At 39.8% G+C, this 22357-nt stretch overlaps 1 protein-coding gene across 9 annotated transcripts in view; it reads right to left on the bottom strand.

The window, feature by feature from the left end:
* msi2b (musashi RNA-binding protein 2b) overlaps nucleotides 1-22357 on the bottom strand; it is a 243516-nt gene that overhangs the window by 8292 nt on the left and 212867 nt on the right. For 2 of the 9 annotated variants that reach the window (XM_057350452.1, XM_057350453.1), the window contains exons 11-13: nucleotides 18071-18193; nucleotides 7094-7273; nucleotides 1717-1871 (exon numbers count right to left, since the gene is read on the bottom strand). In XM_057350452.1, coding sequence (XP_057206435.1) covers nucleotides 1717-1871; nucleotides 7094-7273; nucleotides 18071-18193 — 458 coding nt within the window. The remainder of the gene's footprint in view (nucleotides 1-1716; nucleotides 1872-7093; nucleotides 7274-18070; nucleotides 18194-22357) is intronic. The other 7 variants (XM_057350454.1, XM_057350456.1, XM_057350459.1 and 4 more) reach the window with 7 other exon arrangements.

The raw sequence follows: 22357 nt of genomic DNA on the forward strand, positions 1-22357 counted from the left end.
GCGTCCTCACGGACAAAGGCTCTTATTCATCTTTAAGGCAGACCTTGATGCTTCCAGACGGCAGTGGGGGAAAACGGCCGGAGCTGGTTATTCTCTCTGCGGCCTGTGATTTAGCCGGCATCCCTCATCAACCCCCCTGCCGCTCTATCTCTCCACTCCGTTAAAGGTTAAAAACGAACGGGCGGAAAAATAATGAATGCCTATGGCTTCAAAGGGCAATACAACATATTCTTATGACAGGGGTTTCTCACAAGAGTTTATTATTGCCTTATTGATTTACATATGCACTTTGTGTGGAGGACCTTTCAAAGGCTTCCGCTGGTATGCCCATCATCCGCGGGACAAATAAAAAAGCCATTGTGCGCGAGAAACAAAATACCGGCTTGAATATGAGAGAAGAACTAATTGTGAGATTTCTGTCCTGCCGGCTGGCACATGAACAAAAGCACCCTGACACATCACACTGCTGCTGACAGCCGGTACAAGTTCACAGTTTGTTATTCTGAAGTTGACAGAAAGAGACAGAAATGCTGGTGGGAATGTAGAAATGTTAGCAATGCTAAACCCGACGCTATCTAGCTTCAGCTATTTGCCAGAGCACCTGCTTTGCGCTAATGAGACCGGCATTTCACATTTTCTGCCTTTCAGCCTTGTTCTCCAATAATTAGTATCGGTAAAACATGCACATCTATCATAACGCTGGACCCATTTCAACCTACAGTACTGAATTCGAGATATTTATTATTATAAATTATATGTCATTATCTTGTAGCTTACTTTCAGATTACAAATCGAATGCTTTTAGTCTTATTAGTTGTATTAGAAATGCACTCCTTTTGGAAGCATTTCAAGCTTTCACTAGCCAATTCAGGGTTCCTTGAATCCTGAGGGGAAAGTTGTTCCACTTTTGTGTAAATTTTATATTTTAAGTGTACACTGAAAGCACACATGCATCTGGCAGACGTCTATTTGATGATCTATCCCAGATAGCACAGGTACATCTGTAAGATGTCTGCTAAAGATCTGGAGATCTGGATAACATCTGCTGTGTAAAAACATCTGCTAAACATCTCAGAAAGAGCTGTTGTACATCCATTCTAAATCATACACATCTTACAGACATCTTCTAGAGGTCTATAGGACATCTGACAGCAGACGTCTCAGAGATGTAGGGCAGATGAGCAAACAGCATCTGCCAGATGTCTTGCAGATGAACATGCAGACATCAAATAGATGTCTCTCAGATGTACATGTGCTATCAGGGATAAGACATATTTTTTCATTGTTTGCTCATCTGCAATACATCTCTCGGACGTCTGCTGTCAGATGTCACATAGACATCAAGTAGACATAGAAGTTGTCCGTAAGATGTTTGCGATTTAGAATCATAAGTATGAAAACTGCTCTTTCTAAGACGTTTAGCAGATGTTTTTACGCAGCATATGTTTTCCAGATCTTTAGCAGACATCTAACAGACGTACCTGTGCTATCTGGGTAAACACCTCTCATTATCTAACCACACGCAATCTAGTTTAACCAGAGCAAGCTCACCTCTTTAACGTAACCTAAATTACGATTATTATACAACAGCTCAATCAAATCTACTGCAGAGCAGAACTCTAAAACTACAATAGCAGCTACAGGACACTCGAAGCGCTAACATGAGCAGAATGCAACAGGAGGGACAGAATGGAGGTAAACACATTGGATACTTACAGCAATGCTGTGTCCGAAGCCGGAGCCAGGCTGGGGACTAGCAGCGCTAATGTAGTTGCCCACGCCGGAGTCCTGGCTGGTCGGGCCATACAGGTCAGCCACTGGCCCGGGGCTGCTGGCTCCAGGGAAGGCTCCAGGCCGGGGCGGATTGGTGCCTGCCGGAGAAGCGGCCGTGCCAAGAGTAATGTGAGCAGGGGTGCTAGACGGGACTGCTGGTGTGCAGCAGCACTACCAAAGTGAGCACACGCATGCACAGTACATACTCAAAGCAACACGTGTCTATGAGGAGGATGTGTGCATATGTCTTTAGTGTATAGTAACTTTTGTGTACATATTCTGCCATAATTTACTCACCCTCGTGGTTTTTAAAACACCTGAAGTTTCTTTCTTTTACGTAATGAAAAATAAGTTAATTTGAGAGCAAAAGCTGTCCAAGCTGCTGTTTTGCCTTAAAAGAAAGTGACCACATCCAAGGATTTTCAATAGACTATTAAAGTGATATTTCATCTAGAAATGAAAATGATGTCATCATTCACTCACCCTCTTGTCATTTGCATCCTTGACTTTCTTTCCACCACAGAACACAAAAGAAGATATTTATAAGAATGGTGTTAACAGGCACCCATTGACTAGCATTGGTTTTGTGTCCATACAATAGAAGTGAAGAAATGACAAGAGGGTAAGTAAATGATGACAGAATCGTCATTTTTGGGTGGACTATCACTTTAATTGTCTTAATGAGCCATAATGAGACTTATGAGCATGACAACGTAATGAATACAGTATATATATTCTATTCTGGCCATTTATAATCTTTTATTGTGTAAAAGACATATACACACATTGGAAAATGGATACTAATAGGAGCTTAGCATCAAGCTTTGCACCTCCGTCTCATCTTTTGTCATTCATGCAAATGACAGAATACTTATGTGTGTCGGATGCATCTATTCATCATTATTCACATGGCATGCGTGTTCAAGCAGGAGCTCAAGCAGGTGGTTAAGCAAGCACATAAAAGTCGGACCGCTGCGGTATGGAGATGTTTTCTGAGGAAGGTCCGAGAGGATTTTTCCTCTGAGGGCGCCTGAGATGTTTAAGAGTTTAAGAGCGAGAATGAATCATTTCCTCGCAGGTTACCGTCATTACCATAACCTCAGCCTTCTCCGCTCGCATAGGCTCCCTTTCCCCCAATCTCATATCAAGTGCTCCACGTCTATCCTACTTCAAATTTGACTGCCAGCTCTCCACAGTCCCTCTCTGAAAATTGCATGGGGGATTTTGCCACAACACTCCCTATCTAATCAACACCTGTCATTGAGAAAGTGGTCTCTCTCTATCCCTCTCCTGCCTTTTTTTTTAAATATACGGCGGTGATTATCTGGCAGTTAGCGTCAGGGGGCTATCAGGCTTAGCAGCTGCCCGGAAACCAGGAAATTGCTGAAGGTGTCTTGGGTATGACGCGCTAAAGGCCGAACGGAGTTGTGAGTGCGGATTTTCAGAAACTGAAGACTAGAAAGCGAACTTCGCTTTATGAATGCAAGCACAAAAAAACTGAGAAAGTGAAGCAAAGTGAGCGAGGGGGGCTTTGGGGGGATATTACAATTAGCTTAATTATATCAGAGCACTTGAGCCATGGCTGCTGTCATAAACAGATGACCCCTTCATTTCATTGCAGTGGAGAGGCGAATTATTGAAAATAAAAACAAATGCGCAAATTCAATTAAATGAAAGCTATCGGAAACTTTGAGGCCCCTTGCCGCGCCGCGCTCATTTTTCTCCTACGCACGGCCCTTTATGACACTTCCATTAATAAGCGAATATTAAATCAAGTTCCTTCACACACTGAGGCCTTCAGCTTAGCACCCATTCAAGGGGGGAGTCTATCATCCAAGCAGCCTCCAGAAGGCTAAATGGTATCTGTGTGAATAGAATATTAGCCCAAAAGGCTCACGTGAGAGAACATATATTAAAAAGAGGGCAATATGCCACTGTGGGTAAACCGAAGGAGGAATGCTCGCACGATTAATCTGCTTTTCACACAAATGAGTAGACATACAAAAGGAGAGGTGAGTGCTTCACAAGTCAGAGCTCTCACTTCTAAATGTCAGTGCATCAAAACAGAGACAGCGACTTCTAGGGATGATGGGAAAGAGTGGTAGATCTGAGCAGAACGGAGGATGGCTGTCGCTAACGTACCGCCTATGAGTGGAGGATGCTTTCGAATGGAAAATGTGAAATATGTCACAACAAGTCGCCAAAATGACTGTGCCAGTGTTAAGTGTCAACACAGTTTACAGTAAACGTTTGTTTTAAATGATATTGATGACATTTAGTCATCAAATTAATCAGGTCTTAAAATGTACTCATCAACAAATCTTTAAAAACAATTTTAGTTACACATTTAAAATGATAATATGACATAATAACATATCGCTTTATTGCTCCCTGAACTCTCCGTAAGTCACTTTGGATAGTAAATGAAAAAACACTAACCCTCTCTCGCTATATCTCAACAGGTATTGTTCTGGCTTTTGTGGAAACTAGTAACTTGGTATTAGCAATTATTGTATTATTGCCCCTGTATGACATATCGCTTTATTGCTCCCTGAACTCTCTGTAAGTCGCTTTGGATAAAAGCGTCTGCTAAATGACTAAATATAAATGTAAATGTAAACAAAATGACGATAAAACCATTACTATACCAGATCAAACAAGTTCAACTTAAAGGGATAGTTCACCCAAAAATGAAAATTCTGTCATGAATTACTTGGCCTCAAGTTGTTCCAAACCTGTATACATTTCTTTGTTCTGTTAAACACAAAGAAAGATATTTGGAAAAATGTTAGCAACTGATATTTCTGGGGCACCATTGACTACCATAGTAGAAAAAATTACAATGGTAGTCAAAGGTGCCCCAGAACTGTTTGTTTTCCTAAATTCTTCAAAATAAAAATGATACAATATTAATTCTACTATGATAGTCAATGGTGCCCCAGAAATATCAGTTGCTAACATTTTTCCAAATATCTTTCTTTGTGTTTAACAGAACAAAGAAATTTAAACAGGTTTGGAACAACTTGAGGGTAATTCATGACAGAATTTTCACTTTTTGGTGAACTATCCCTTCAAAACGTTAAGAGTCAAACTCGGAAAGCAAATGAATGAGATTATCACAAAACTACACCAGTTTCACTAAGCAAAAACTAAAATGTAGGCATGGTGCTCATTGTGTCCAACAATGTCTTTAGTATCAGGCTTATCACAGGATGTCCTTATCTTGAAATGGTGTCATCACACAAAATTTGTACGCAAATGATCCGGATTAAAGCATTCACTCTCAAAATCTCCTTTATCACCAATAAAATTATTTCTAAAAGATTAAACAACTGTACACTATCCCATGCAAATGACAGTACCGGTTACGACCGTCTTTTCATAAAACCCACTGTCTTTTGTATCTCCAGAATCCATCAATAGATGTGCTCATTAACCGGCACTGAAACTGTTTTCGTGGCTTGACGCTGCTGTGAAACTCATTCATAGGCATAACCAACTATTATGGATTTATTTCAAAAACCTCTATTATGTACCATGAGTGCATTGAAGAAGGTGCAATCATTTAAGGACCTCTCCTAGATGGAAAGGTGAAGTGTTGCAGTAAAAGGGTTAAGTGTATCGCTCACAAAGCTTGAGGAAAAGCAGGGAAGATTACAATCGGTATTCACCGATACTGTCAACGTTCCCTATTGGGACATGAACAAGATGCGAGTTTTGCAATGGCCCCGATTTAACTATGCCTCCATGTCTGCAGGACAATTTATTAGTTATTATCGTAACCCGCAGTTTTTTCTTGTTAATTGCCAAGATCTCATAAATTATCAAGACTGTGTTCTTTAAACTACATGCCACTGAATATAAAGTGAACCATGCTGTTTTTTAAATGTGTTGTCAGAACAAGAATTTTACAAGCCATACCACAAACTTCACTCCATTTCACTCATAACAAGTAATTACTATTTGTATATTAAAGTTAAGCTTAAACTTATTTGGACACTTAAAGGAACTGTTCACCCAAAAATGAAAATTCTGTCATTTACTCACCCTCATGTTGCTTCAAATCTGTATACATTTCTTTGCTCTGATGAACATAGAGAAAGATAATCGAAAGAATGCCTGTAACCAAACAGTTCTAGGCCACCATTGACTAATATAGTAGGAAAATTGCTTTAAAAATGTATTTGTTCAAAAAGAAGATATTTTGAAGAATGTTGAAAGCAAACAGTTCCGGGGTACTTTTGAGTACAATTTTTCCTACTATGGTAGTCAATGGTGACCAAGAACTGTTTGGTTAAAAGCGTTCTACCAAATATCTTTCCCTGTGTTCATCGGAACAAAGACATTTATATAGATTTGAGGTTGAGTAAATGATAACAACATTTGGTCACACTTCAGAACAAACCATTAACTAAGACTTTTCCCCCAATAAACTCTTAATTTGTTGCTTATTAATAGTTAGTAAGGTAGTTGCTAGGTTAAGGTATTGGGTAGGATTAGGGATGTAGGGTCATGCAGAATATGTGCTTTATAAGTACTAATAAACAGCCAATATGCCAATAATAGGCATGCTAATAACAACTAGTTAATTGTGAGAATTGCCCCCTATACTGAAGTGTTACCCAACATTTTTATTTTTGGGTGAACTGTCTCTCTGTACCTCAAAATGTATATCATTGCGCCTTTTCTATACAATATCTAATGCAAAGACCAATTCCAAAGATATCCGAATACTTTTTGGGGCCATTGAAAAGTATACAAAACAGAAAAAAGAAGGCAAAAATATGTGATGTATAACTCCAAATATACGATTGTGTGCTCAACAGCGCAAACTAAGAGACACAGTTGACTTCCAGCAAATGGCTTGTCATTTTATACTCATGTATATGAAAAAGGATGCTTGGATATAATTTATTATATACCAGCAGGTTGACAGGTGAGAGTTATGGAGCCGATGACCGTGTAATTCATATACATGTCTGAACATACTGTACTATGAGATATACACACGTACATGCCATATCTCCTTGTTAATTCTACCAGGATTGTGACTGCAGTCAAATCCAGCTTGCCAAGTACATACAGTACATATCAGCGACCACATACATATACACACACATGGACACTGGCTCCCTCGAATCCACAGGCAAAATGAGAATGCTTTCATCAAAGTCACGAACATGCAGCGCACATCTAGCAAACCGAAAAGAGGCACGGGTCCCTTTCCTTCTCTCTGTCTTTTGTTTAAATGAATGGCAGGGTGATGAGTTAACCGCATGAATCAAATCAATCATTGAATGAAGGAGAGGCGGGTACACACCTGGGCTTTTATACTGATCCGGGCTGGCCAGGTGCTGGAGAGGGGAGTTGCAGGCCGATGTGGCATGCTCGCTTTGCAGCAGCTGAGCCGCCTGGGGGCCCAGGGAGCCATAGTCCGCAAAGGAGAAGGGGGGTGCCCGTTGGTCGCTTGGTGAAGAATAGAAACCGTAATCGGGGAAGCCTGGGAGATACAGTACAGGAAGGAGGGAAGGAGGAGGGTTGGACTCCGTCATTGGGAGAAATAGGATTTTGCATAGTAATGTTATGAGGCAATGCTTCATATCTGACTTGTATTGGTGTGAAAATGCAGCATAATATAAGAGAGATTTTGTAAAAAGACATTTTGCTGTTTCCCCCCTTTAACAGTGTGTGGCTGTGCGTGAATGTGAGTTTGTGTTTATTTGAGACAAACAGACGTGTTTACTGGCCAGCAACTTACTGCATGCTATAATATACTATATTACGTTGTATGCCACGATAAAGCCTTAACTTTGCAGAGTGCACATGGTACTGCCACAAATACAAATCAAAAGAGGCTGCAGAAGTTTTATAAAATGATAACCGAGGACTTCAGAAATCTGACTGACTTGATATTTTGAGAGAGGAATGTTTAGTATTCGAAATGCTAATTTGGAGGCTGCATCCACACAAATATAATAAGCAGGACAATAATGTCAGAACACTTCTTTCTGCGTGGTATTCTTGGTATTTGGTTAATACATCATTAACCAAATCACAAAGCATGAGATGCGTAATGTCACAATCTCAAAAAAAGAAAACTGTAAACAACTACTTCTAGAGATTTAAAATATGTGGATCATGAATTTGCAAAATGCGGATATAATCAAAAAAATTTTTTTTTTTGTGCATGAGTACTAGTAGTCTGTACATGCTATTACTAAATACCGTCTTATGTAATACATAAAATGCCACTAGAAATGATTAGAATGTAATATATTAATGTCATTGCATTCGATTGTTATGTTTTATGTTTAAAGCACCACAGCACAAGCACAAATTTTAAGCAAAGCATTATGCAAAAAATATATGGTATATATGGTTTGAAATATATTATTTATATATAATATATAAGTAAGTTTCTTCCCTCAGGCCATCTATCTCATGAACAGTTAAATGTTCTACTGTGCAATAACAACACGTGCAATACACAACTATATACTCATGTTTATTATACATAATGTTGTTGATATGATATTCAGCTATCCACATTCCCCTGCATAACTTGTATATAACACAGTATAATTTGTATATAGCACATTTGTACATCCAATATACTGCCTATTGTCCTTTTGTCTAATATTGTCCTTTCTGTCAAATGTGTATTGTCTCTCACATATTTATTTTTTACGTTTTGTTACCTGTTCCTTGTCACCTTTTTAACCTGTATGTGCACTGGAAGCTTCTGTCACCAAGACAAATTCCTTGTGTGTCCAAGCGCACTTGGCAATAAAGCTCTTTCTGATTCTGATAATTAAGTAACAAAACAACTAAAACAGATCAAAATGAAACAAGTATTTGGACACGTTTGGAATTCATATTTTGGGACCAGTTGATTAAGTCATTTCAAAAATGTTTAATTTTACAATACTTGTAAAAAAGTCTCCAAATACTTTTAGGGCCACTGAAAAATAAAAGATAATATCAAATCGATAATTAAATAAGGAAAAGTAAATAATTCAAGTAGAAATGGCAAAATGTTGCGTGTAGTTGACAAATATACTGTACAGCAGAAATATAGGAAAAAACTAACAACAATATATTATTCACCTTTTTTGCTGTCACACCATAGGACACATGTACAGTGTATTTGTCAACTACCCATACATAATTACCATACCTATGCACAACCTCAAGACTAAACTTTGTCTTTTTTGCAAGAACACACAGTTAGATGAGATAACCTTGTGTTTGAGAAGATCTTCTGAAAATCGTCCTGCTTCCAGAACTGATGGTTTGTAATTAAGATGATGTCCCTGCTGTTGCTATAGAGGTAAAAATATGAACGCCAGGCAAGATGCAAGAGGATGGAAAGAGCCCACATACTCCAGCCTAACTGCTAACAGTTTACAATTAGTCAATACAGACCCACTGCTAATGTTTTATATCAGATAAACCCTCAGCCCAGAGACTGTGTCTCATTAGAGCAGCCTCGCTGAGGTACTACATTCGATTCTTCTTCCTCCTCTTTTTCCTTAATTAGTTTCAGAGGATTTCAGATATACACAGTGAAACAAATGAGGTCTACAGGAGCCTATATTTAAACAGGGATGAGGAAGTAATAAAGCAAAATAAATAAAGGTTCTCTCTGCTTTGACCTTCTCAAATCACTTATTAATTATCTGTCTGGCCAAAACTCGGGTTTGCTTTCACAGTGACCACAACAGTGGTCATATCTACAATCTGACAAGCTAAATGCATGTAACGAACAAATTGTCCCGTGTACACCCAGGTTTAGGGGCCTTCAAAACAGTCGGGCACCAAAATCCAGATGCCTGCGATGAGTAAACAGAAACAGGCACGGAAACCCTCTCCTGCCAGTACCTACATTCCCAAACGCAAATAAATCGCAGATGCATCCCGACGTTCGAGCAGTTTCCCACTAACTGCGCAAGAATGAAGGAAATGCCTGAGGTACGCTCGGAATCTTCAAGTGCTCCGGCTGTCTGAGAGGAGAGGAAAGCCCACTCCAGCGCACACATCTTTAATCATTTAAAGGAAGCAAGCAAAAATGCACTTAGGCTGAATCCATTTTTGACGGGCCTGTCTAATAGATGGGCGTCCTTGAGGTTCAAAGGGAACCCTGGACGCGCCTCTTAATTAGATGAGCTGCCATTCCGTCCCGTTTCTCCTCGTTCCTCCTAATTAGATCTTTAACAACAAACAAATGAAGACCTTTTACAAGCGCGCGCAAAGTGGGGGCGGAGGGGATCGCGGAGACGTCCCTTTGTCTTCCGCTCCCCGGCCTGCTATACACGACAATGCCCCGGTCTTGCCGCAATCTGCATAAATATTCCGCCGAGCCGGAGCCGAGGGACGCAAAATACGACATTACCGTGCGTGCAACAAACACACCTGGATTCTTTGTTTGCATTGACATCGCAAATTAGACATGAAACGCTGTTCGTTTTATTGCGGTGGCAGGAAAGGTCTTGCCTAATAACCGGCTGCAGAAATGATGTTTATTATCCAGGTATCTGAAGCAGAAACACCAAATAAAGCGCAGTTAAAAAGTGCCCATTTACTGTCTACAGAGAAAGCCATCTGGCGGAATAGGGCTGCTTGATTACCTTCGCCGGCTAATTCTCTCTCGGAGTGCATGCAAATGATTAACTTTGACCACGTGGAAGTGCAGAACGAAAAAACGTGAAGCTAAATTAAAATATGTTACAAGTTGCCACAATAACGGCTCCTCCACAACTGCGTTCCACGCTGTCAATCAGTTCGAGAATAGACCTCGCAACGTTTTTTACAAGTTCGAAAAAAGCATGTGTGTGTGTTTTTCCATTAATACGCACATATTTTCATACGAATTATTTCGCAAAGTACAACCCTAAAGTCAAACAAACGCTTAAACAAACCCATTTTTCTCCTCAAAAACAAATCCCGAACTCTCTGTGATGGGTACCGCGGGCCTCTCTCCTTCACTCAAAGGGAAATCTAATTACTCTATAATGGCAGGTTTGGGAAAAGGGGGGCAAGCGCGTGCATCGTTGACAGGTGATAGATGCGCAAACTCACTTCCATCGACTTGATGAATAGCTTTGTAGAAACGTGAAGCAGTCGTTCGCGGTGGGCGTACGACAGCGCCTTGTCTATTCATCATTACGCCTCCGTGCACCGCGCAGAGGGCCTCGAACGCACTCTGAGGTCATGTCTGCACAGCTGGGAGTAGGTCATCCAGATGTGCCTTTGTCTGGGCAACATCTGCACTGAGCCCAGACCCCCCAGCATGCGTGGAGCGCCGCGTGTGTGATGCGGTGAGCTCAGAATGAATGCACACTGGAAAGTTGTCAACTGTACCATTACAAAGCCCATCTGGGTGCTTCAGAGATGTTGCTTAGATGAAAGCACTGGTTGCTTTTTAGCCACCCCTTCCTACGGTTTTATGTTATTATACATAATGTCTGTCAGCACGCCATCAAGAAACAGATAAATACATGAATAAGGTAGGTAAGAGGGCCTTTTATCAGCTGTTTAGTGAACAGAGAGTGGCAATTTGTCACGCTGTCAGACAAACAGTGATAGATGTTTTTGGTTTTTCTGGTTGTGTTATTCCCGGCCGCAACGCTCCACACACAAACAACGGCAAGATTAAAATGGTTTAAATTAAAAGTACATCTATAATCTGGGAAACAAAGCCTTTTTATAGCAAAATTCAATATGCAATTTGTAGTTTTTTTCTTTACTTATCAAACGGAGATTTCCTCTGCAAAATAATTGATTATTTATGGAAATGGACAGTGACACTACTAAAAATGCCCCCAAGAAGCATCCTCACTTGCTAACATGTTTTTTTTTCTCATCAAAAGAAATAAGTGCTAATGTTGTATGTAAGGGATAATGTACAGGTAGCCGGTTGTTATCGCAGAAATAAGCCCCGACAGTGTGATCAGGTCTTGTATCACACTGAAGGGGCTTATTTCGCGATAACAGCCGGCTGCTTGTACATTATCCCACTTATTACACGGCTACTTGCCACATGAGAAAAAAACTGGACATAAAATGTGAATTTGAAATATTTTATTAGCTCATTTTTACCGAATGCAGACCTTCCGCGAGGAAAAGCCGTTTAGTTTCGGTTTTAAAGTAAGAAACGACGTTCAAACGTCACGAACAGGCAAATTGGTTTAATCCTTTGTGAATATAATGTCATATATGTTATTAAAAGACATATTTATAATTCATTTTTGTGTAATATTAAACTGCCCCTCTCAAAATGATTTGCAGCATCCGGGTAAAAGGGTGTTATTAGGTTTGAGCGGTTGTTATTTGAAAATAACAACCCTTGGAATGTCGCGACTGGCCAATCAGAATCAAGCATTCAAATGAGCCGTGTAATAAATGATGTTATCATGTTTTTATTGTGTTAGTTAGTTGTATTTTTTGAGTTATTATGGCTTAAATCAAAACAAACCAACTGCCGTTTGATTGCTATTAATTGGAATGCACAATAAAAAAACATGATTTTTTAATTTATTTTTTTAAATCTCATTCTCACGGTTATATATATATATACACACACGCCACACACACACACGCACACACACACACACACACACACACGCACGCACGCACACACACACTGTATATATGATACATTATATAAACACATTTATTTTGGAATCACTTAATTGATTTGATAGCACTAAAAAAACAAACAAAAAAACAATTGAAAGAAACAAAAATGTCTCTGGAAATAGATTGGGTTCTCTTTCTGCTTCAGCCTTGAAAGCATTACGCCAAGTCAAGATCAATCTTACTTGTCTAATTTACTCTTAATTTCAAACAACCTTTATTGAGATTTGAATCAAATTATTCCGGGAGGTTCTTGAGATGAACTCTATGTTTCACTGAGACACTGACACGAAATTCTGTTCGCCTGGCAGAAATGTGTAGAGAACACGAAAATGTGTTTGCATTGCAATTTAACATTGTGCACAGTCGGTCTGCTACTGAACAGGGTGGAAAAAAATCTTCCTCATTCACTGTGTGGATCAGACTCGGAGCGCCTCGCACCTGACCTGTCAGCAGTCTATTACCACAATTAGCCTGCTGATGTTAGCGAAATACTGCCATTTACAAAATCTTTTCATTATGGGAACGATGGAAAAGCTGACATTTCGTAATGTGACTTTCAAACACTTTTTTATAAAAAAGCTCAAGGACCACGGCCTGCCTGGGAAACAGCGTTACACACAATCACCCACTCCAGGCAGAAATGTCAGTAGCCCAGAGAACGGGAAAAGGGAATCCGAACACTCGAACAAAAACGCAGGCGACTATAAAAAGCACTGACCCTGCAATTCCATACTCAGACACATTATGTTTTATCTCCCGACCTCTCAATCTCTAGCATCTCTCTCCACTTGATTCCAATAGGCAGCACTCTACCCCCTCCGACGGATCCTCTATGAAGGTGTCAATAAACTTGTCAAATGCGCCTCCGAGCTTTGAAATATCCACAATTAGCAACCTAATTTCCACCTATGTCATCTTTAAAGAATTACAAGCACCTTTTTTGCCTCCAGAGAGCATCATTCTCAATTCAATGATGGTCTTTTTTAGTCATATATTAGAGAAATTATCATTACAACACGTCGCTCCTAGCAAGAGCCGCATCTCATAAATCGTCTACAGATGTTTCATCACTAAGCTTCGGAAATTACGCACACGTGGAGTAAAAAAATCCTGATTGTTTGAGCCAGAGCTTTCGTTTCCTAACAGATCGGAGTCGCGCGCGCACCCTCACGCGTAGGTGAAGCAGACGGGCGGCTGCAGGATGCTGAAAACACACATCTGTCTTCATCAAGGCCATGACAGACAAGTATGAAGTGCGTTTCATATTTGCAGCATGCGCGGCTGGCACCGTAGAGACGGCCTGGCCTAGATTGCACCTGCGGCCTGCCGAGACCGCAGCGAATGAGGCAGACACAGCTGCAGTCCAGTGGCTGTCCGTCAGGATACGACAGCTAATGGAGAGTGACACAGGTTTTCTGTGCTTCTCTAACTCACACGCAAACCACACACACACACACACACACGTGTATTTCAACCTCATCGTAGAAGAAGAGAGAACAGGGAGGAAGGACAGATGGAGGGGTGGCAATGCCTAAAAGAAGAGAGACAAGCCCCGGGGAATGCGGCTGGCCCTTGTCCACGGGCGAGCGGAGGTGCTGAGGTTGTTAGGTGGACAGTTTTAGGGCGTGCTTTTGCGTGATGTTCAGTGTCAGGTAACTTCTGCACCTAGTGTGAGTCATCTCTCTCTCATTTGCCACAAAGCTCAGAGAAAGTGTGTTAATGCCTTTATGACATTTTACTCGGTTCATTTCGAGACATGCCGCAAGAGATCTCTATAATTTAAATACAGCTTCAGACGCTTCCTGTAACAACCGCATTTTCAAGCTCAATGGGTATAAAGAAAGAGGTGAATGAGGAAAAAGTATGCAATCAATAAAACACACTAAATGGAAAAATACAAATGCAGATTTTTTCCCTCGGAATCCGAATACAAGATACAGTAATATTTTCTCTGCGGTTAATATTAACCTTCCCTTCCACGATACTGTATGTACCATGACGCACTTTTTCCTCATAACAAACTAACAGCCATGACCACCTTAGATCTACAGTTTCTACCCACACCATTTTTTAAATAAACTACCGCAGTCAACAGATACATATGGGTCCAGGGGGAGGAAGAACAAAGTAATGGTAAAAACAGAGATAGAATTACATGAATAAAAGCAGAACAAGAAAATATAAGCTACTCGTGGTGGGAGGGGAAAAAAAGTCAAGCACAGTAGGTTGTACTACATGATAAAATACAAGAAAAAATGACTCAAAAAAAAAAAACTGAAACTCAAAATATTAAGATCGAGCGATCATAGGATATGGCCGAGAGAGGAAGAACAAGCTAAGGGTGAGATACAGCATACATACATTTGATGAATGTCAAAAAGGCCAGCGTGCAACAGAAAGGCCACACCTACGATGGCGTCGTCTGTGGCAACCACCGAAGACCATTCGCATTACACACACCGTTTATCAGCTAAAGTGTGTGTGTCGTTTACTTTATGACCTTATCGCCAATAAATAACCATAAAAAGGAGCCGCTCTGGATGAGTCAGATCTGCGAAGCGTCAGACTTTGCATAACCGCATTATAATACCAGATCAAAAGCAGGTGGAGAAAGAGTAACAGCCCTCAGGTGATTGACGGAGATTATAAACGGAGGCGAAGACGATCCGCAAGGCCGCCCCGCGACGTCACCACGTCGCTCGAGTAACACGAGGTACTCCAGGCCCCGGAGCACGACGGCTCATCTGTCAGACCGGAGCTTCTGACTTTCATCGTACCCTTGCCGGCAGGTTTGCGCAGGAGTTAACTGACTGACAGTCGGCACGCAAACACATCTCATCCTCCGCCTAGCAGCAAATGTATGCACAGCAGGGGTGTATAAATTGTGCTGTGCAATGGAGATCAGTTGGGTAATAGATGATGAGGTTCTGGGAAAAGGTCATAGTTAAATGTCAGTGCTCTGTCTCGATGGCTTTCTCACTTCTGTCACAACGCAGCCATGAAGTGACTCCATCAGTCACAAAAGAGTGCAATTGCGCCATCAGCTTAAAACACCAGCCGTGGGGGGCGAGAAGGTGATAAAATAACTACGGCGGGGCTGCTCAATTCGGTACTAATAAACCTGGTCCAACGGTCCAAATGATGTCCCTTTCTAAAACACAATGTACCCGGCTTTATAATCTGAAAATTGTGTCTATTGGACCTATCTTTCTCAAATTTATAATGCCACAATCTGACCAAAAGCTGTTTAAAAGTCCGTCAAGACAGGCTGAGATTTTTCGTGTGGCTCTCGTTTTAAACTCGGCGTCAAACAAGTTTGCCATAATTCACACACATTAAACAGGAATGAAATGCAGAGAGCTGTTTTTTTTCAGGCTAAGTTGGTTTCTTTAGCTGAGTGCTAATCAGAATCAAACATGTCTGATTGGGTGGAGAGGCATGACTGATTGGCTCACGCTCTGTCGACTGCGTTCCTTCAAACCGTGCGCCGAGCCACTTTTACGCCTGTCTGCCAATTACACTGGGGTGGATAGCTGTCTGCTGGAGTGCAGGTGTCAATGGAGTGAACTGTGTGTGTCTGTGAGAGAATCAAAATATGCAGGAAATGCATGCATGCGTGTGTGCGTACAAACGTCCTCACAATGATAATAAAAGTCTTAACCACTTCTAATTCACATTGATTAATAAACATACTAAGTGATGCTTATTTAAAATTGTAAAAATAAAATATAGTTTCTGCTACCAAATATCCCTACAAAGACCATCATACCAGTCATTTTTTAACTAGTGAGGACATTTTTTGGTCCTCATGGCGAAAAAAGATTCAATCAAGCATTTGAAAATGTAAAAATGCAGAAAGTTTCTGTGACGGTTAGGTTCAGGGGATAGAATATACAGTTTGTCCAATATAAATATAATGACTAAAGGTCATATAAAACACGGAAACCCAACATGTGTTTGGGTGTGTGTGCAAAATGCGTGGCATGTTTGTCTATGGGGGTGCAAATTTACCTTTGACTAACATTGACTATAAATGGCAGTAAATGGAATAAATGGCTAAATAAAGTTATAAATAACCTAATAAAATTGAAGTTGGCTGAAGACATCTTCAGTTGAAAGAAATTTATGATAAACAGAGATAATATATTATAAATGTTATACTAAATAATAATAATTATATCATACATTTTATATGTATAATAATATAAAATATAAAGCTACATAATATAACTTCAGCTGAAAGAAATTATTGATAAATAAAGATCATATATAATATAAAGCTAACTACATAATATAGCTTCAGTTAAAAGATATTATTAATAAATAGAGTTAATATACAGTATATACAGTATAAAGTTAATGTGTAAAAATACACTTACCAAATCTGTTTAAATTCCTTTGTTTTGATGACCACAGAGAAAGATATTTGGAAGAATGCTTGTAACCAAACAGTTCTTGGCCACCATTGACTACCATAGTAGGAAAAATGACAATGGTAGTCAAACGTGCCCCATAACTGTTTGCTTTCATACATTTTTCAAAATATCTTCTTTGTGTTCAACAGAACAAAGACATTTACAAAGATTTTTTCCCACTGTGGTGGCCAAGAACTGTTTTGTTACAATCGTCCTTCCAAACATCTTTCTGTGTTTATAAATATATTCAGATTTGGAACAACTTTAGGGTGAGTAATTGAAGACAGAATTTTAATTTTGGGTGAACCGTTCCTTTAATGCCCACAATATGCTTAGCTACTAAAATATACCTAGTCTGTATTTTACATTCCATGCATTTGTCAGATTCTTGACAATAATTTATAGTGCATTCAAGCCGAACACATACTCCAGTATATATGTTTCCGTAACTATACATCACGGTCTGTTTATTGCCGTGTAAACGTGTGTGCGTGTAAACAGATCACATCATGCTCCGGACCCAGTTTTTGATGGCCAATTAGGCAAGACCATCATTTCCCATCGTGCTAAAGGCCAGACGTCAGTGAGAAGGCCGAGGGCTGTTCCTCCCTGCTGTTTATTTATTTAAGTATCCTTGTGTCTTACAGACAAAGTCAGATTGATAGATTAAGCTATCCAGCCTCCAGATCAATAGCCGCGGCGGAACGAGCGGACAACTGGGAACTGTTTAATGTGCCGAGTCTGTGTTTTCTAGTCAAAGGCGAACAAAGTTTGTCCGAATGACAAGGGAAGGCATTAAGGACCCGGAGCGCCCGACGATTAAATGTGAGAAGTCGACAAACCATGAGAAATGGAAAGGTTCAACCGTATAAGTGTGTGTGCAACGGTGTTGTGCGGGGTGAGGAGGAGGGTTAGCGAAACAAACATCTACAGTAAAGTACGAACGGTTGAGCAGAAGCTGCACCCTGCGCCCTGATCTGTTACCGACTATAATTCTGACATTAACTAAATTAAGAAGAAAAAGGAATCTGGTCTCGGACCATCAGCCAGGGGGCAACTTCTGCCAGCACCATAAATCACATCTACAACGGGAAAGGAGGGGAGCAGGCCTCGAGTCCTACCCTTTCCCTTTAACTACAGAATGTGTATTTCTGTGTGTGTGTGAGAGAGAGGACAGAGGCGGCTAGAGTTAAGAGCAGCATGGAGAGAGCAGCAGCACACAGATCTACGGCCAGAGCGTTTACCTGGCCCTGTGCTCTGAAGGTATGCTGCGTAGCCGCCTCTTCCACGGGCCCCCCTACCTGAGCCACGCGCCGCTGCCACAGCTGCCGCCGCCGCTACCGGACCGTACGCTGTTGCCGGGAAACCTGTGCGGGGGGATGGGGTGGAAGAGGAGAACAGAGGTGAGGGCAAAGGGAGACAAATCAACAGGGGAAAGGAGACATGTGATGTGTTACGGAAAGAGGGGAGTGGAAAAAGAGGAATGAGAGGGTAAAAAAGGAGGGGGGAAAATGAGAGGAGAGGATAAATTAGAAAAAAAGCAGGATCAAGCTACCTCTCAAACATTTTCTGACTCATAAAGTGTGAATTGCTGCAGGTTGCTGTAATGCAGCACATGATGTAGGAGGCTGCGGTAGCCCTAATGCACTCTGGGTATTTCTGCATGGTGACCACGCTGCTCCTTAGCTTATCTGTTCTGAGCACACAGCGGGAGGGCCCGACAGAGGATCAACCTTTCGGATATGCTGCTGAGCTTATGTGGCCAAGTTACTATGATAAACTAATTAGATTTCTGTTCTCGTGCGAAATATAAGGGAAGTAGACGCTTCAGTAAGGCATTAAGAGTGGAAATAAAGCACTGCAGTTATTCAACAGACTAACATTAACCTGAGAAGAAATAAGAGTACTTCTGCCCTCCTGTAGATTGAAGAAATAAAAATCACTTCAGTTGTTGGCATTAAATCAAAGTAAACTAAATACGTCTACTCATGTCCAGATGATAAAAATGACTACAGTGGCATATGAAAAGTCTAAACCGTATTTTTATGATGCATGGCTATACGGTATAATGCTTTAAACAAATGTAGTTCAATTTTAAACAAACTTATTTTTATCTTTTTTTAAAAATATGTAATAATTTACCATATATATATATATATATATATATATATATATTTCTGAACAGAATTTAACTAACTCTGGTAATCAATACAAAAGTTAATCCATCCGCAATAAATAAATAAAATAAATAACGCTTACTAGAATAAAACTATGGTTCATTTTCCTAATGATATTAAAACACATTTACAGAAATTTGTCTATCAAAACTACTTAGCAGTTAATAAAGCTTACAAGTCAATGCTCACTAAAGTATTTAATGAGATCAGTTTAAAATATTTAAAAAACACTGTAATAAAAATCAGTCCTCGAGTCTCCAACTTACAATTATGTTGCATCTATTTTTTTTAGTTGGCTTAGGTAAAGTTTTTCCAAATTAACAAATGGCTGTTGAAAAGATCATTGCCACAAGTGATACGTTTATAAAACCTCAAATGTTAGGAGTCTGTGGCGAGTCACGGTTCTTTCCCGATACTGCTGCCCTCTCTACTCCCCATCGTTTTCTGTCTCTCTCTACTGTCCTCTCAAAAATGAAGTGTTGACAAAACGTCATATGCTTTTTGACTTGTAAGTCGCTTTGGAAAAAAGCGTCTGCCAAACGAATAAATGTAAATGAAAAAATGAAAATAAAAACCTCACTTGAGCCAATTGAAAATGTGATGTTACCATTCATTCGAAATTTTTGAGTTGGGCTCTGTTTCTTTTCAGTGAAGATGTCCAGATAGAGAGAACCTTGTTTCTAAAACAGTTATTTATCCTCAACAGAGGGTACATCATTTGTAAGCTGTTAAAGATAAAATAAAATAAAAATAAAACACTTTTTTTTAACATGCGTGCTACATAACGCAAGTTATTTGTGTTTAAATTCTCTTCAGTATCCCAAGTCAGACGCCTCACAAATCACAAATTCACGGTTATAACACGAGCTGAACAGCAACATGAGACCAGAGGCAAGATGGAAACCGCAGCTCGACTCCCATGAAGACAGAGATATCCACAAAGAGCCAGTAAGATTATCCAGCAGGACACTATAGGGTTAAAACCAACCATGACCGGCATCACCAACATAAAAGCGATATGGAATTCAGCCCCACGCTCCCTACACTTTGTAGTACACTTAAGTCACTTATCTCCGCGCCGACGCTCATGTTTGGGTGGGAATGAAGAAGTGAGACGGAGAGTCGTAAAGCCGAGCGAGCGAATCGTCCTCCACCGCCAACCGTGGCGATCTATGCCTTGAAACCCAATCAATCAGGAGAATAATTTGGTCTCCAGGCATTGTGGACTGATGCTACAGACACGCCGGGGCCAGGGTGTTTCACGATGGCCATGATTTGTGAGCAGGCTTGGATGAAAGGGTCTCCATCCTCTCCCAGGTTTAGTGACTCTTTATGGCGTTATTACGAGATTCGGCACCAGGGATTAATTGCTCGCTTTCAAGTGCCCTTTAATTCACTTACACGGGGAAAGAAACGGGTATCGGGAAGCAACAAGTGATGCGATGCATGTGTGCGAGTAAACACATTTGAGGCGCATACACAAAAATCACTAACCACATTAAACATTTAAAAGCAAAATTCATTCTTAAAGGGACAGTTTACCCCAAAATAAAATCTCTGTCATCATTTAATCACCTTCATGTTGTTCGAAACATGTTTATGATTTTTCTTCTTCTGTGTAACACAAAAGATGATATTTTGAGAAATGTCTCAGTGGTTTTGTGCACATACAATGGAAGTCAATGGGGGTCAGTGTTGTTTGGTTAATAATGTTTTTTCAAAATATCTTCCTTTGTGTTCTTCAGAAGAAAGTCAGTCATACATGTTCGATAGAGCTAGAAGCTACCTATCGTGCATGCTAAAACACGTGTCCTAGGTATCCGTGTGCATCTGCAAAAGAAGGCAAGGATGCGAGCGTGTCAAAGAGACAGAGAACCACTCGGCTCGCTCAAATCTGCAGTGTTCAAACATCATAATTAAATATTATCATTTTAGTGAACAATGAAGGACATCCACTCAAACGCTTCATCAAAGTCATTATTATAATATAAATATAATTATAGAGCAGCTCTGTAATTAAAACACACATCTTTGGCGGAAGCGGTCCGTTAATGATTGAAAGCCAATAGACAATAACTGGGTGACGCTGGCAGATGGTTGGGTTCACGTAGAAGGATGGATGATAATTAGCCCTGTCTCTTTTGGGTTCCCTCCTATTCTTCAGCACCCTCCAAACCCTCATATTAGTGGCCTTAATAACCTTTCATGTGCTGCTAATGCCTAATCAAAAAGAAGTATTTAGGACAAGATTAGCTGTGGAGTTGAACAATAGGACTGCTTAACATCCAGATAAATGAACGTACGATCTATATAGCAGCTAGTGTTGAATATTTCAGACAACACGGGTGTATTGCACGTGTGAGATTTAGCATTGTCAATCGTCGATTCTTTATTGAAATGAAACAGTCACTACAGAGTTCATTTTGCTTATAAATTCAAAGAATTTGCATGTACATGTATGAGACACTTTGACAACCACAGCATTGCAATAAATGCACGGTTCAAACAACAGATGTATAATAAATAACTACATCTTGAATTTCAAGCACAATACATTTCAATACGTAGCACACACCACGTTTCTATTTAATTTTACTGAAAGTTTCTTTTTAAAACTATTGTCTCTACTGATCACAACGTCATTTCTACATTGCAGGTGACACAATATCTAAACAAGGGTACAGTTCTTGCACGCAAAAGCACATTGGAGCAGGGGAGAAAAATAATAATCAAAAATGGGTAACACTTTACTTAAAGCATATATGTATATCTACAATATAAAAGTAGTTTTAATGTATTAATCATGCCTTGTAATGCACCTTATAATGCATCGTAATGTCTTGCGAATAATTGTAACTATACATTATAACACTTATCAATTCATTGTTACACTTTTCATTTTTAATTTGGTTATAATTCTTTACAAAACTATTTATTATATGTATTACAACACACATTATAAACATGCATCATACACAGTGTTGTGTAAGTTACTCTGAAAAAGTAATTAATTACTAATTGCATATTCAATAGTATAATTAGATTACTGTACAAATAACTCTCTCCAAAAAGTATTTAAATACTTATTACTAATTACTTTCTAGTATATCCTACATCAACCTTGATTTGAATTGATTCAAGGATGGACATGAAATGGCTTATTTAATTCATTCAAATAAATAATAAATAACCACATAAACTATTATTATTAACTGACCAAAGTATACGGATGTAAGAAGGATATATTAATGCACATTTTAAAGTTAGAATTTTGATGTCTTTCCACTATTGAATATATTACACAGAATTTAGTTCAATTACATCAGAAGTAACTGTAATTAAATTACATAAAGA

This window comes from Triplophysa rosa, linkage group LG14 (assembly GCF_024868665.1).
Source record: "Triplophysa rosa linkage group LG14, Trosa_1v2, whole genome shotgun sequence".
Lineage (NCBI taxonomy): Eukaryota > Metazoa > Chordata > Actinopteri > Cypriniformes > Nemacheilidae > Triplophysa > Triplophysa rosa.